Genomic DNA, 17,182 nt, shown 5'->3' on the forward strand with positions numbered 1-17,182 from the left:
TGCCATTTTATCCCCGATAGCTTGGCATCGGCATCAAACATGCGGTCTGCATCTGCTCGCATGGAATTAAAAGGGCTTTTATCCAAACCTCCTCGGCACACATGCAGAATTTAAATTTAGATTTTGAACAGCAGCAGCGGCAGCTACCCAAATAGCAGGCACAACAACAAAGACTAAGGCCCACTGATAAATTGCAGCCATCTGATTGCAGGTGATGAAAGAATCACATATCCTGGTGTATACTTAACGACATGTTGAAGCTCAGAGTGGCTCCATCCTGCCACAGTGTAGCTGAGACTTGTGTCACTTTGGATTACACTCCAGTATTGTGTTGCCTATCTTTATTGCCTGCCTCTTTATGCGATGATGGTTGACATGTCATCACTCCCATATCTAGAAAAAACCTTTAGGTTAAATGATGAAAGCTAACGAATTGTATAATCCACCTGTCTTTTCCTATTATTCAGATTTGTTTACATTTTGCAAAGTTATAGATTCCACACACGTAAATAAAGGATATCAGAGGAATAGATCTGCAATCAAAAGGCACAGAGACACATGCACTTTCATAACATGAAAACTTCAAATGATGAAACCTCACAAAGAGATTAAGTAAATAAAGACAGTTAATTTCACATGAGAAGGGTGACTGAGCTGCTGGGGTGTGCCAGGTTGGACGCCTGTCTGGTCTGCTGGCCGGGGAAACCAGGTTCACAAGCTTCCAAAGTGATCAATGAAATGTTAATGTGGAAAACAACGATCCAGACAATGCTTATCATGATCTAAAATGAGCTACAGAGTCATTGTTAACGAGAGCTGAAACTTGAGTGGAAGGTTTTCATGAGCCAGACAGCTGTGGAATATAACGTAAAAAACTGCATCATCCCATTTTATTTTAAATAATGAAGATAAACATGATTGAGATAATGGAGATAAATAAAAGAATGATCTAAAATTAAAGTCTGAAGCTGATTATCATGATCCAGAGAGGTTTTTTTTAAAGGATGCAGCTGATGCCCCTCTCGTCTAGTCTGTGCAAAACAGAAGATTGTTGCCTGTATTCACAGTGATCCTGCAAACACAGATTTTCAACTATGAGGAGAGCGATAATTACATGGTTTGTTGTTGCAGAAGAGGCTCAATCGGGACAACAGAAAAATCCACAGTGCCGCAGCACCTGGTTCTGCCTGCCACATTTGTATCTGATTTTTCAAAAATAACTTACTGAGAGATGCACACACAAATCCTACTGTGTGATTTCTGTAGGAAGAAAATAGATTTTATTTTATATTAAAATAGAGCTGAACCAAAGTCGAGGATGTATTCATTTTGATTTCAGAGAGACAACGTCCCCCTCACTGGTGCTGAAGAATAATAGATCATCGATTACATGATGAATGTAATCTGCAAGAAAATTGTACTATAAACTAAACTAGACAGTTTGAAGGTATTTTTTACTTCTTGACCTAATGTTTGAGGGTTATCTGCAAGCAATTATTATTCTGCACACTTTAAAAGTAACCTGCCTATCTTAGGTTGTGTACCAGCAGTGGAAGAGTAAAACAAATCGACCTTTCCTCCTGTTTAAGCACATTGCGCACTGCCTTCACCATTTGTCACCCTGTCATCTTGCCTGGTGTTTCATCTTGTTTACAAAGGACCCTAACAGGTTTAATTTAAGATATGATGATTAGTAATTAACGTGATGCTTGTATGGGTGTCTGAGCGACCCTGAAAGGAAGAGCAGATTCAGTCTTTGATCGCTGCTTTTGTTTGATCTGCACCGTCTTGCTGTGTTAGAGATATGAGGTTTGCATTTTAAATGGTGGGCCAAGTGAACCAGGAAATATGTTGTAGCTGGGTTTGTGTTAAGCTCTCTCTCTCTCTCTCACACACACACACACACACACACGCAGTAGAGATTGATGTATTCTTACTTTCCTTGACAGTGTATTGTTATTCATTTGAGAGTGACAATTTGACCTCTGTCAAACTCCACTTATAGCCTCACTGACACATCACTGGCACAGGTCCCTCCCATTGAGTTATGGTAGCCTGTTGCTACAAGCAATGGTGGAAGAAAAGTAATACTAAAAGTAACAATACTCGTTGTAGTATTAGTATATACAGTAAATATACTTAAACTAAGAAAATTAAAAGCACTCATTATGCAGAATGGCCCATGTTTTTTTCTATCATTGGGTTATAGTTACTGATGCATAAAATAAGGTATATTGAGTAACATCTCCATATTAAAAACATCTAAAAATGACTAAACCTATGTTATATATTTTGTTCAGTTGTGTACATTATCCCAAATGTTTCCAACAACGTTCCAACCCAGAGAAATCCATCATTTTATTCAAGTTAACATTGCATTACATTTGGTTGACTGTCAGTGGTGTCATGCCCCCTTTACCCTCTTGCTATGACTAAATGTAACGTGTATAAAACTTTATTACATTACCTCATCCATGAACATGAATTCTGCCTGAGTCACGTCAAATAGATTTTTTTTAACAATGGAGACAACTCCCACGATCACGCGTTACTTCACGGTGTCATCAAACTAGGCCTTTTGTCATGTGAGAGAACCCAATTAAAATGTGAATAGGTGACTGCAGATGAGCGTTTCTTGGAATGACACAGCAGTTTTTGTTCCAAAACGCACAGATAACAAGGCTGTAATTTGTGAAGGCATAAATCGCAGTACTTGGTGAAGAAACAGATGAGTGATCAATAACTAGCAAGGGAGAAAACAGATTGCAGTTGCAGTCTTTATGTTCTATTTTTTTGATTTTATACCTCCACAATGCAGGGGAAGTAAAAATGTGAAACTGTACACATCACTGTGAGAGCTGATGGATTTTAGGAAATCGCCTTGGTGGTATCAAATTTAAAAGAATTATTAGATTTTTTTGGGAACAACGCTTTGTTCATCTCTAACTCTTTGAGTTAGATAAGAAGCTCAATTACGCTGTCATATCTGGATTTTAAATAGGAGGATACAGCCAGCAGATGGATAACTTAGCATAAAGACTGGAAAGAGCAATTAGCCTTGCTCTCTCCATTGGTAACAAAATACACAGCACCCCTTACAGCACACTATCGTAGTCTCAACTGCATTAAGCCAAACAAGCATCTGCTGGCTCCATCTACACAAAGTTGACTTACTTAAGTGAGAATGGTATCAATCTTCTCATCTAAACTTTGATAAGAAAACAAATAAGAATATTTCTGAAAATGTCAAAGTATTCCTTTAAAACGGTAACATGCCACATGTCGTCTGTGTTCAGAAAGTTTTCTTTATAACATAAACTGATCAGTGAAGCACAGCTGATTGTCACAGTTGTGTGTGCATCTCACTGGTGATTGGGTAACACCTCTGACACACCCACCAAGCAAGAGAAAACAAACAAAACAGCTGGGCACTGTTTTTAGCAAGTTCTTCACAAACAGAACAAAATTGTGTAATTGCAGGGACTATTTTTAGCAGCGGATTAATACACATTTGGTGCTAGTACAGTGTATGTTGAGTTGACTGAAAATAAAACACAATGTCCACGTTCACTGCAGTGAAGAAACATGCCATCTAGTATGACCATTTTTGGACAACAATGGTGGTCTAAAGAACAGAGTAATACTCTTCATGGCTTTGGATAACCAGACAACATTTGTTAGTAGGATCAGGTTCTGGTTTTGGCCCTTTTACCTACCGTCTTTTATTGATTTAATTTCAGGCTGAGAAATAAATACCACCAGGAATTAGGACTATGAGCTATCTGAAAGGGATCAATGGCTAATTTTGCTTATACACAATATAAACCTCACAAATATCATATGATTAAATAACTTTCATTCATAACTAAGTAAACCCAACATAATGGACCCACATGTATCAGTAAAAAGGATTATTTGTTGTCTTCTATTTTGTTTATCTAATCTAGGCTGCATGTGAAACACTGACGTCATGGCCACACCAAAAAATTCACAACATGCTCCCAGTGAGCGATGATGTATACACACTGGTGTGTTGTGGTAACTTCTCTACTAAACGGTGAGCCAGTAAAACTGCAGAGGAAGCAGCGCAACGAACCAATGGCACAGTCGCAGTCATCGGTCTCCGGTGGCTATTTGTGTCCGACGGCGCGCTGCTGCTGCATAAAGCTGGACACAATCAACCGGAAGTTGTTTTGGTATTTTTCTCCCCTATACAAATAGGCAGGAAAAGGCTGCTGCATCCATTTTGATGAAGGTGATTTGCTCTCCTTTTTTATATTGATAAAATTTACTTTGCAAAGGTTTTATCTATGGTCGTCTTGCCATCAGGTAGGCGTACTTTACAATCCTCCAGGATCAAAAAAGGCAGTGGAGGACGAAGTAGGCTACACAAATCCTGTAGGCTACTTGAGTAAAAGTACAGGTACCTTCTCTAAAAATTACTCCACTAAAAGTAGAAGTCTTCAATTTAAATGTCTACTTGAGTCAAAATACAAAAGTACCTGCTTTTAAAAATACTCAAGTGTCAAAAGTGTGGTTATGTTTGTTAGGGCTTGCGGACATGACAAAAAGAATCATCAAAATAGTTGGCAAGTAAATCTATCAATCAAGTAATCATTTCAGCTTTTTAGCCGACTTGTATAAAATGTTGGGTAGTTTAATTTAACAAAATTATTATTTATCATATTTTTTAAACTCTTCATATGTTTTGTGTGTTAAAAAAACTAGTAACTGAAGCTGTCAGATAAATGTGGTGGAGTAAAAAGTAAAATGGTGACATGTAGGCTAGTGGAGTAGAAGTAGAAACTGGCATGAAAAGAAAATTCTCAAGCAAAGTACAAGTACCTCTAATTTGTACTTCAGAGTAAATGTAGCCTACTTTGTAGTTACTTTCCACCACTGGTTTTTGGGACCTGTATTACTCACATCAGGAGTTCGTCAGCAGCAATGCTTTTATTTAGAAGGTCCCAACCGGAACTGCAGTGGTATATAACAGGCAGCTTGACACAAACTATTTTCCAGGGTGGATCACCAAATAACGTTTCTCCCTCCCTCCCTCCCTCACTCCAGTTTAATTCAGTCAAATCATACCGCCCTGGTAGCTACATGCGTCTTTTATAAGAGCGAAGTTAGCACCTTTGGTTGTTCTTTAAGCTCTGGAAAAGACAAGAACATCTTGGGGGGGAGTCGTCTCTTAACCGAAATTAGCTAACGTATCGGCAAACGAACTGCAGCGACCCCGAAAACACACAGAAATGGACGAAAAGGCGTTTACGAAGGAACTTGATCAGTGGATCGAGCAGCTCAACGAGTGCAAGCAGCTGTCGGAGGGACAAGTTAAATCGCTATGTGAAAAGGTGAGATATTAAAAAAAAAGAAAAAAGACCAACTTACTATCAGCTTCTTCTCTCCCCTTACTGACGCCTTCTAGACATTCTTAAAATGGCGTCTATAGTGTTACATTTCACTGCGCTGTGCTTAACGTTATATTTGAAAATCACGAGTTGTTAATATTAGTTGTCTTTTTTTGGGGACGTTTGAATCGTTCCCTGGCAGACATGTCTGAAAATAATGAATGGCGAGCACATGTTGTCGGTAACTGCGGGTTTACAAGCCAGGAATGGGCAGCCATACTGTGAATTCAAGTCACATAGCACATATACAGTATAACGTTAGTCCCCCTTCATTCAGACTGTCAGTGTGACCTGGAACATCTCCGGTAACTTGCTAGCTGTGGCAGTAAAAAAAAAAAGTCCACTCAAGTCGGGACTGACTGCTTAATTACTGCATTTTATGTGTCATGTTGTCTGTATGTAAGCGGGTGCGTGGTAGGGAAGGGAAAGGGAGGTGAATATGTTGGTATCAAACAACCACTACATATCCTGAATGGCTTTATCCACCAAATGTAATGTGCAACAAATGGATGCCCCCAAAAGGCTGGTTATAGCTTACTGTGCAGTTATGATTTGGCTGAACAGAGACGAAGTTGATTTGTCATTCTCTATGCATGTGCGCTACATGATTACTTTGCATTTCTCACAGGTAATAGTCAGGAAATTTGCAAGAAACCTCTGACCCTGACCTTCATCTAGGTTCATATTTAATTCTTTAGTTAATAAGAGGTGGGACTGACTTGTTTACTAGGCAATAAAGTAGTACATTTTCAAACTTCATCATCATGAGTGCTAACTCTATCTTTTGAACCCTTGTAATCCTCTGCAGTTTCTGGTTTACTTCTCCATGTTTTAGGACCATTGGTGGACATTGTTTCACATGTCATTTATACAGAGATTCCTAGAGGCTAATGCAGCCAAATTACATTAAGACTGTAAATAATGTGGGCAACTGACTGGTCATAATGCTACTTATTTGATGTTTTGACCTTTTTGTGGTCACAGAGGTTCCTTTGACCTTTTAGCCACTTTAACTGAAAGTAACTTGTTTCTGAGCCAGGAACTCAATTGTATTTTACTGTTCAACTTAATTCAGTTCTTGCGAATACAAACTGAAAACATATCATGTACAGTGTCCGTAGCTGTACGTGTTTTTGCTCTGCTCCTGCGTTGGCTGACAACTGGTCAACTGATTCTGCAGATTTCTCTGGTCTGAGCTGGAGCTTAACCCCAATCTCTCCTCAGCATCCTCACCTCTCAGACCACTTGCTGGTTTCCAGCTCTAGATGTCTGGGCTCAACAGAAAAATGTCACCCATAGACTCATAAACACAGTTTTCTATCAACAAAATGTGGTGTTTATTGTTTCCTGAATTACTTTCAGTTTTTGTTTTTGCTTTGCCTAAACTTATTTATTGTATGTTTTCAACACCCCTTATCCAAAGTGCACTATATTGTTGCTCCCTCATGTCATGGTCTATTTAGGCGCCCGCTGCTGGAGAAATTGACACCTCTGTTACTGGATGGCAGTGCTGGAAATCCTGACAAAACCTGACCTCAGTTTGTGGTGGATGTGGTTTAATTCACTTTTTGTCTGGATTTCTATAAATTTCACCATTGCTGTTAAGCTTAACTCTGATAACAGAGGTTATATTTGGACAGATGTTTTTTAATTGCCTTTTGCCAAGTCTTTTTAGAGCAGCTCTATCCCTCTTAGCTTGTAGAAGGACTGAAAACTAGGCACATTACCATGTTTGGAGTGCTGTGCACTGAAAGTTAATGGCGCACTATTTTCAGCTTAGCTGTTATGGTCCTTCTAGTAGTTTAAAGTACATTATTCATCTCAGTTCCTTACTCTTTGGGTTGATATCCCAAAATGGGCTGTGGAGTCTCTCCATAAGGCAGTGTGATGGTGGTCAATGCTGTGGCAGGCATATATGCATTTTGCTTATCAGATTTACCTTTGTGCCATCTTCTACTTAATATAGGAAGCTTGGGATGATGACAAGATGACAGTTGTGCCTCCTGGAGGAAATTTCAGTTTTAATTAGACTTAATTTTATTTAACAGCCCCCCCCCCCCAGCTGATATACTTTGACATATCGCTGCATTTGTCCACCTTGCAAGACTAGACAATCTGATTGATTTGTAGGCCCCGTGAACAGTTGTGTTATGAATCCACAAAAAAAACACAAGCAACATGCAGGAAGTGCGCAAATAATGTTTTTCTTTCCTGTTGCTCTCCACTGTTTCCTCCTGAATGCAGCAAAGATGGCATAAAATAAGTCTAGAGGACTGAGGCTGTATCATAGCTCATAATGAGCTCTACTGCTCCAAACTACTGTCTAACTGCATCTATCTGCCCCCCCTGTGAGTTTGGTTAATATATTCAGCACAATGCACCTACACAACATCGTCCCTGATTTAAAAATAGCAGAGGATATGATTGATTTTTAGTCACTAACATATCCAAAGCCATTGTTGCTAAGGGGATCAGAGTGTGTGACTCAGGATAACACTGACTCAGAGCGGCCGTCTCTGTTTTGGGATGTATGGGGGTGTAAAGGAATGAGATGTGCTGTGTAATCTTTTCGTGTCTGCTTTCCAGCTTTCTCATAAAAGGCTGAACATGCCAGAGTTTCTGTCATGTGTCTAGCTGTCAGGGAAGACAGAATATTTAGGAGCTTTATCTTTTACAGATTACAGCACCCCCCCCCCCCCCCCCACCCCCCCCATCCCCTTTAAGGCTCTAGATGTCTCCTGCAATTGTTGTTTGTTTGCAGAGTAGTGTCAACGTCGTTCTGATCATTTTCTAGTTGCCGTGTTTAAATTAGGGGACTGCAGACAATGCTCTGTTCACTGGGAATTGGTTTTATGTTCCTGCCAATTACAGAGTAAATTTAATGAAATGCGTAACATGTGCCTCAGACAGAGAAATATCCCTTTCGTGACTTTTTTAGGTTTTTCCCCCTCCGTTCAAAAATAATCCATTTGAGAGTTACATAACCATTCAGATGTTGTTTTTGTCTTTAAGGTTCAAGCTCTGTGTCGTTTACATCTTTGCTCTTTTGATTTCTTTATGAGGCATTGTTTGCCATACATTTAGACTAGATACAGTTCATTTGTCTTGTCTTGAGTTAGGTAAATCATCTACAAAGTGCTTTACACATGAGAGATTTATAAAAGGCAGCAAACGGTGCAGACAGACAGAGCACAGCAACGGTACATTAGCGTAAATGGGTCATTTGCTAAAGAAAGATGGAGGAATTCTAATTTCTGAATGACTCTTCAAATATTAATATCATACGACCATCTAAATTGTGTCAGAATTATGTAATTACTTATTCATGTTGCGATAGTTGCCCCACTTCCTGGAGCTGACGTACCCCTGTATGACCTCTGTCAATGTTAAAACCAATTGAATGCGTCTAGTCAGGCAGAAAATAAAGCTTTGTTTGCCAACTGAGGTCACACTGTTACTCAGAAAAATGAGTCTGTGAGAATGACTGTTCCAAATGATGGTTTGTTTTCCTACAACAACGTCTGACATAGTGTAGTGTAATAGTGATATCACAAAAACAGTGCAAATGGATATCAAAAACACAGATGAAAGTATGCATTAATGCAGTGATTTTTATGAACACGTTACAAAATGATTTGACGTTTTCAGAAGGTTGTTAAATGCATCTCAGCAAAATACACAGACTGTTATCATAGAAAAGCGGACAAACATAGACACAGCCTGCCATCATTTGGCTGCTGCTGGTGCTGATTTCCACACTGATTATAGTGCTATTGTTAGGCAGATGCTTAACCTTTAGCTACCATAAATGACTCGACTGAGGTCATCGTTTGTGGCTGTAGTTTTGCCTAGTCGTCAAGCTTAATTTGCCCCAAGTTGTCTCCAGGAGAACCTTTGGCTGTGTTCAACACAGTTTAATGGGATTATATTGCGGCAGCCTGGGAAAATGCTGACTTCAGTACTCCGCACTTCACTCTGGCTAAGCAGTTTGTTGACTGTGTGGCGTCTGACGTATTGGTTATAACTGTAATCTGGGCCGAGGTTCCCTCCCTGTGGCATTTCTGCTACAGGTGTGGTCTGTACATTGGGTGGGGTGCTTATGTAATGTCTGCCGTCATCCTTTTCATTCACAGCTGGACTGGCGTCCACGGTACATGTTGTGACCGCAGTCTCATGGAAAAACAGGTCTCTCACACACTAATTTTGAGGTAATTGCTACATCCAAGTTATAATAAAAGGTATCTTGGTACCATAAACAGCAAGTCACATTGAATTAGTTTACTACTTCCGGTTTTATGTAATATTTAATCAGGTGGACCTCAGTCTTGTGTTGTTGTATTGATGAGGTTTTATTGTTTTCTGTCATATTTAGTGTGAGGTGAACCATGTTGCTGATGATTTCAGTGGAATTGTTAAGAATGAACAACTTGTATATGGAATTACTACAACAACCTGCTGTAAAGGCAGATAATGAGGTTTATTTAACTTCTGGGTTTTGACTTAAAAGTCTTCTGAGTGGGTAGCGAAATAAGACCATACAAACTGGGTAATAATAAAAGCAGTGGTTCAGTACATCATACAGTGAGGAAAATATAACTCATATCTTGTTGTCAGGCCTAGTTGTCAGTTGCGTTTTCCAAGGCAAGAGACCTCTGATCTAAAATGTAAAATAAAATGACTTCAGATGACTCTATTTACAGCAGGGGCAGTTGTTATTTGTTTGAAACAGAGGAGGAACTGGAAAGTTATTAATCAGAGATTCCTGAACAAAGCCCCAAAATACTGTAGCAATAATGCTCGACAGGAAGATTCCAACAAAAATCTTGTGTATTCATCAACAGTACATTTAAGTCACTAGCAGTACAGTTACCACTACTTTAGTAGCCCAATATAGTGTCTTTCGTTTAGGGATGCACTGAAATGGAAATTCTTGGCCGAAACCGAATATAATGAAAAAATTTGCAGAATACTGAACAAGTACATTGACATTTTTTCTATTTATTTTGCCTTTTTTTTTTTTTTTACCATTGCAGAAATTAAATAGTCAAAATGTGCTTTTTACTCAGTGTTTCCCATAGGATTTGGAAAGACTATGGGGGTGGGTCCGATGCCCGAGAGGGTCCGGTAAAGTAAATTACATGTGTTCATTTACTTTTTAAAGGACATATGTAATAAGTTTTATACTTTCTGTGAATATAATCCAACTAATCTTATTTCCATCCTGTATAGACACCTTATTTTGAAAATCGGACGTTGTCACGTGTGTATCCTCGCGATAAAGTCCGACCCAATGATAAATAATGTTGTATGTGGTTCTCGTATCATACAACACGAAGACTTTATAGCCTCTCTTCAGGTAGGACTCTCATACTGCAAAACTTTTCTCTCTTTGTAAAGAGATTTTCACGTCTTTCTCGGACACTTTAAAATACTTCCACACTGCCAACATGTCAACGCAATTGTTAAAATTAAATTAATATTTCTTCAATCTTTTTACTTATTGGGCCAAACAGCAAAAGTGCCGTTTTTTTCGGCCGTTTAATTTCGGTGGCCAAACATTCGGTGCATCCCTACTTTCCTTGATTTCTAATCTACCATGTAGTTCAAACATTATTATAACATGATGAGATATGTCAGGGTTCACTCATCAAATCTATTGGGGTTTTGTTAAACTTGTCTTTTATGTTTGCCAGGTAATAATAATTCTGTTCTGCCCAAATTATAGTGTATTAAATTCATGTTGCACTTGATGAAATGAAATCTGTTACTAAAGGGAATTGAAGTTTTAGAGCTGTGAATAGTAAAGAGGATGGCAGACAGGCCTGACCCACTTAAAAGGCATGTTTGTTTATTTTCCCTGACCATATTTGTTTATTTTCCTCATATCTCGCGCACTGAGGTGGAGGAGGGGGGAAGAGTTGAAGATGAAAATATATTGCTGTTCCACTTTAATACAGGCCTGTAGAGTATTCTTTCTGGTTTAGAGTTAGAAGGCCCTGGTCAATCTGTCATCCACAGCCCTGTCATTTAAAGGCCTCCTGCCACATGGTAGTATGGGCACATGGAGGCTGTGTGTGTGTGTGTGTGTGTGTGTGTGTGTGTGTGTGTGTGTGTGTGTAATGTAGGTCAGCAATGTGCAGCGCTGCAGTCCCATCCTGGTCTCTCTCTGTCCCATCTGTTAGGTTGACAGGCCAACTTCAGCAGTCTGTCAATGTCGATTCACCCTGCTCATAACAGTATGAAAAGATGGTGGCTGTTCAAAATGTGCCCATTTTGCAGATGCCTCACTCTGTCTCTCTTCGCTCCGTATCACCCATGCAGCATAGCACGTCAGCCATGTCTGGTGGTCATTCAACTCTGAGTATTTCTCAATCAGCCCGAGGATTTGTTGCTTCAAAGCTCTTTAAAAGAGCTCCTTCAGCTGACTGGCCCCTTAGTCAGACCTGCCAAGCTACACTGACTCCAGGAATCGGCCTCGTTGTGGGACTCTGGATTAAATATTAGTACTGTTAAAGCTCTTACACTGTTTTTAGTTTTTGTTTTTAAATGTCGAAAGTGCCGGTAAAAGCGGTATAATAATTAGTAAAATGATGTGAATAATGTTCACGTAGCTTTTTGAATGTATAGACACAGATATGCTCTTGATAAACTTCTACATTGTAAAGAAAAAGGAGATATGTCACTAGACACACAGAGGAAGGCAAATGATGCCAAGTACCCCCCCACCCTGCGTCAGCTGACCCGCAAAACAAAATCTTCACTGCATATTTTGTGTTTGGTCTGTATGTGACTCTTCTTTGCACTGAATCAGCAGGAAGTGTTTCCTCTAAAAAAAAACACTAGCTGCAGGCAACATACTGAGCCATATGTGGCTGCATCAAGACTACACCATGATGAATTTTGGGTACAATGAACTGTGTCCAAGGAAAACATTTTTGACAGTTCCACTATGGGTGTAGTGGCTGTTGTGTAACTGGCTCCTCCTAAAGTAACAATCTGGAGATCCAAAAACACCAGCGAGCGTCTTCCACTCTGTTTGCTGCTTTTGGATCATCACAGTAATTGATTTTAGGAAATACTGCAGTGCAACCAGAGCTGTCTTTCCAAGCGCTGCGAGGCAGGCCTACAGGAAACTAGACACAACACATGCAGGCTAGGGTTTTTTTCTTTGAGAGATGGTGGTGATATTGGGGGTTGTGTTGAGAAATTGTGCAGAGAGGTTGGCAGGAAATTGTCTGTTCCTGGAAATAAAAATGGAGAGTTAAGGACAGTCAAAATTACAGTGTATAGAGCATACAGTGCAGGATCACTTGGATGTCAATGAGCAAAACACAGTAAAGCTGCACACAATATATTAACTGGAACATTTTCTTATCTGCAGTTATTTTTATTTATTTATGCATATACTTTTTCTGGTGTCTGTTTTTCACTCACTGTTTTTTTTTGTTTTGTTTTTTTTTTAAATTCCCCCCCACCCCTTTCCTGCAGGCAAAGGAGATCCTGACCAAGGAATCAAACGTCCAGGAGGTGAGATGTCCGGTGACAGTCTGTGGCGATGTGCACGGGCAGTTCCATGACCTCATGGAGCTGTTCAAGATCGGAGGGAAATCTCCTGACACAAACTATTTGTTCATGGGAGACTATGTAGACCGAGGGTACTACTCCGTAGAAACCGTCACTTTACTAGTATCACTTAAGGTAAGTTATAATTTAAAGTCCTAGCACATTTGACAAGTTCCAAAACAGAAAATGTATGTATGTATGTATGTATGTATGTATGTATGTATTTTTTTTTTATTACAATCATCTGCCCCTGTTTCAGGTACGCTACCGTGAACGCATCACAATCCTCAGAGGGAACCACGAGAGCAGACAGATCACACAAGTGTACGGCTTCTATGACGAGTGCCTACGGAAATATGGTAACGCCAACGTTTGGAAGTACTTCACAGATCTGTTCGATTATCTCCCCCTCACTGCCTTGGTAGACTCTCAGGTGAGAATACACATCAGTTGGTTTCACAGATAAATATGGACTGAGCAACTACTGAATGACTTTATGCTGTGAGGGAGTTTAATGTTACATTGTGGAATGAAACGCTGCTAGTTCAGGCAATATTGGTTTAATGATGCGGTGGATATAGAAGCTGATGGTCACAGAGAAGTACTTGTATTTACTACTAATACTGACATTTTCCTCTTGTCCTTCCAGATTTTCTGCCTTCATGGAGGCCTGTCACCGTCCATAGATACTTTGGATCACATCAGAGCACTGGACCGCTTACAGGAAGTGCCACATGAGGTAAAGATAATACTTAAATGTGTTTAAGTTTTCAAATTTTCAAAAGCACAGTTATGAGCTGCTTCATGGCCGGAAGCACAATAAAATTATGAAATGAACAGAAAACTACAGGATTTTAACTGTCAAAGCAAAAGGGAAGCAGTGTGGTGATGATGGTGGCTGTTCAGCAAGCAGGACTGTGTCTGTGTTTCCTTTCTAACATGCTCCTCTTTCTCTTTGTCTTCCGCAGGGTCCCATGTGCGACCTGCTGTGGTCGGACCCTGATGACCGCGGCGGCTGGGGCATCTCCCCACGAGGAGCTGGCTACACTTTCGGCCAGGACATCTCTGAGACGTTTAACCACGCCAACCGCCTCACACTGGTGTCTCGTGCCCACCAGCTGGTTATGGAGGTGCGTGTCTGTATAAAGTATGTGTGCAGAATTACTGTACATCTGCTGCTGGGGATGATGGAGTTAAGGACAGGAAACTAGATTTGCAAAAGTCATGAATGTTTGTAATTTTAACAGACAAATATGAATTTATGTATAGTTCAGGACTGTACATAGACTTCACAGCTACAGTCAACAATTCTCAAAATGTTTTAACAAAAACTGAACTAACATAAAGATGAAAAGTATAATCAGAACAACAACATTCTCCTGACCAGCACTGCTACAGAAGACCGTACAGTCACCAGACAGCACTGTCATACAGAGTTCAAAACATGTTCAGTTTACATTAGCATTACAGAAGCACTTTTCTGAATTATACATCTCTGGTAAATAATGCATCTGCCTCCCCCAGGGTTACAACTGGTGCCATGAGAGGAATGTGGTGACAATATTTAGTGCTCCCAACTACTGCTACCGCTGTGGCAACCAGGCAGCTATCATGGAATTAGACGACACCCTCAAATACTCATTGTAAGTATAACAAAACACTGAGAACTGGAGCATGTAACTCTGGATATTTTTCTCTCTCAAATGTTTAATACTTGAAATGGTGCTACAGGCTTTGCAAAACTCCAATTATGTGCAAAGTATTTGTTTAACATGACATGAATGCTTCATTCTAAATAGCTCTGAGGATTATGCTCACAAATACGTATGAATCAACAAATCTAATTAGTTTGTTTCTTCTTCCAACCAGCTTGCAGTTTGATCCTGCGCCACGCAGAGGGGAACCTCATGTCACTCGCCGCACCCCAGATTACTTCCTGTAAACTCTGACCTTTGACCCTTGTACAGTCAGGTCCAATATTGCCATGATATATATGACCTTCAACCGATAACAACATGAATGAGGAAGGGGAGGGTGGGAGACTTGGGTGGGCTACACAGCAGTGCACGTTGTATATCCACACAAAGACCTATTTAAGCATTTAGCAAAAAACAATGTCTGTGTGTCTGAGTGGACCAAAAGGTGTGTGCCATAATCATTTCAAAATTCATTGCTGAGGACTTTATTGAAAAATTCCCCCACTATGTAAAACAACGGTGATGTTTAAATTCCTCATCCTGTACCTGTGTAGCTGGACTGATGGCACTGAGGTCTAAGACAAAAATTTGCTACTTCAAATGTGGTTGTTTGAACCCCACATGCCATGGCTTGTATTTAGGAGATCTGAACATCTGTTTGCACTTTTTGTAAATCTTAAGAAATGTAACATATGTCAAAAGATGAAAATTATTTCACACTACAGATGGTTTTTGTTTTGTTTTTTTGATTTTTAAAAAAAGTACAAATAAAAAGCCCCCATTAGGCAAGTTTTACACATGTTTTCCTTGCCTTGTGCAACTTTAGAGGAATACTCTTCTTATGCAGTCACCCAGCTTGGTGTATATGATAGGAAGGAGTGTTCATCCACATCAATTCACTGACTCCCTCTGAACTACAGAGTCTGTATTAACCGAACCATTTGAATAATAAAGATGAAGGTGGCTCCTTGATGTGAAAGTGCTGTTGTCTTTACTTTTTTATAGTACTGAAAAAACCTGACCTGAATGAGATGATGACTGGTGGTATGGTCTGGCTTACAAGGTTCCTTTGTTTGACCTGTAATTAATGTCAAATTAAACCAACTGGAAGTCGGCCAGTTTAACAACCAGCGGGTAGGTCAGCCATCTGGTTTGAGGTTGCCTGGCAGCTGGCTGAGGAATTGGTTCAGGATGTGTGTTTTGGAGAGATTTGCCCACTGATGACCTTCTTGGAGTTACTGTAATGGTAATCTGTTTTACAGCTAGATACAGTAGGTTATCGGGACATCTTGGTTAGTATCAGAAAGGTATCGGTAAGTATCGGACACTAGTACTACCACTACTACTATCGGACAGGTAATACTATCTGACTCTTAAACTTAATTTCATCTGCAGCAATGCTCCATTGAATATAGTTTATTTCTGTTTACCATTTTATAATTGCTTTTATATTACTGTATATTGTCTGCAAAAGGGAGTTACAAACACTATTTCGCTACAACCTGTGTCAAAGAAATGTACCTTGTAAACTTATCAAGAAAAGCAGACATTTTTGTCTGCTCACACTAATGCCAACATTAGCAGCATCTTGCCAGTAAATAAGTATTGTCAGCGTGAACACAATAATAAGCATTGACACCAAATTAACAGTATTTTTGATCCCTTTTACGGTTAAGTGTAATTATTAGAAGGCTAGACTATATGATTATGTTTACCTTGCAACAATTGCTTTTAATTGTATCATAAGTACTGCAATTATAAGTAAAACGCAAATGAATGACCCAAAAACACGAGAACTGTATGACAACTTACTGTAGAATTGATATGATTGGCATTTTGTTTAAGCCCAGATAATGTATTTTCCTATTTAATGTTCCATCCATCCATCCATCTTCATCCGCTTATCTGGGATCGGGTCGCGGGGCTATTTAATGTTGTCATACACAAATATGATTCCAAATGTGCATGTTGTCTGTCGTTTCCCACTGCAGCTAAAGTGATGCTTGCTGCTTGATGTTGAAAACAAAATAACACAATAAAACCCACTTTTAACATTTAGTATATTTAAAAGAAAAAAAGGAGTAATGCAACAGTTAGAAATAGATTAAGTGGCATTTATGCACTCAGAACTAGGGAATGAAAGCTTTTGAGGAGCACTTGAACGCACCATAGAAACAGCTCAAAAGTATCTGCGATAAAGGAGGAAACGCCACTCCATGGTAGTTTAGGGTAACTTGACACAAAATCCAGTTTTTCCTAGATTGAAGGATACAGTTCAGTAATAGTATGATGGCACATTGTGCATTTAGACTTAAAATTTAGAGATTAAAACCTCTTTTTCAAGAAAGACCTGGCCAAAACTGCAGCATATATACAGAGCACACCAGACACACCCACAACAACCAAAGGACATTCAACAAAGACTCTTAAGATACAAAAATAAACAGTATAACATTAAGACCACTTAAAAGTACATTTAGTTCATAGGTTTAAATGATTTTGTTATTT

General features: G+C 39.5%; 1 protein-coding gene across 1 annotated transcript; it reads left to right on the plus strand.

Moving 5' to 3' along the window:
- Positions 1–5,033: 5,033 nt before the first annotated feature.
- On the plus strand, positions 5,034–15,653 carry ppp2cab (protein phosphatase 2 catalytic subunit alpha b). The gene is made up of 7 exons (XM_046038929.1): positions 5,034–5,357; positions 12,903–13,112; positions 13,237–13,410; positions 13,627–13,716; positions 13,946–14,107; positions 14,502–14,620; positions 14,847–15,653. The coding sequence occupies exons 1-7, from the start codon at positions 5,256–5,258 to the stop codon at positions 14,917–14,919; spliced, it is 930 nt and encodes a 309-aa protein (XP_045894885.1). The 5' UTR covers positions 5,034–5,255; the 3' UTR covers positions 14,920–15,653.
- Positions 15,654–17,182: the final 1,529 nt, after the last annotated feature.

This window comes from Micropterus dolomieu, linkage group LG23 (assembly GCF_021292245.1).
Source record: "Micropterus dolomieu isolate WLL.071019.BEF.003 ecotype Adirondacks linkage group LG23, ASM2129224v1, whole genome shotgun sequence".
Lineage (NCBI taxonomy): Eukaryota > Metazoa > Chordata > Actinopteri > Centrarchiformes > Centrarchidae > Micropterus > Micropterus dolomieu.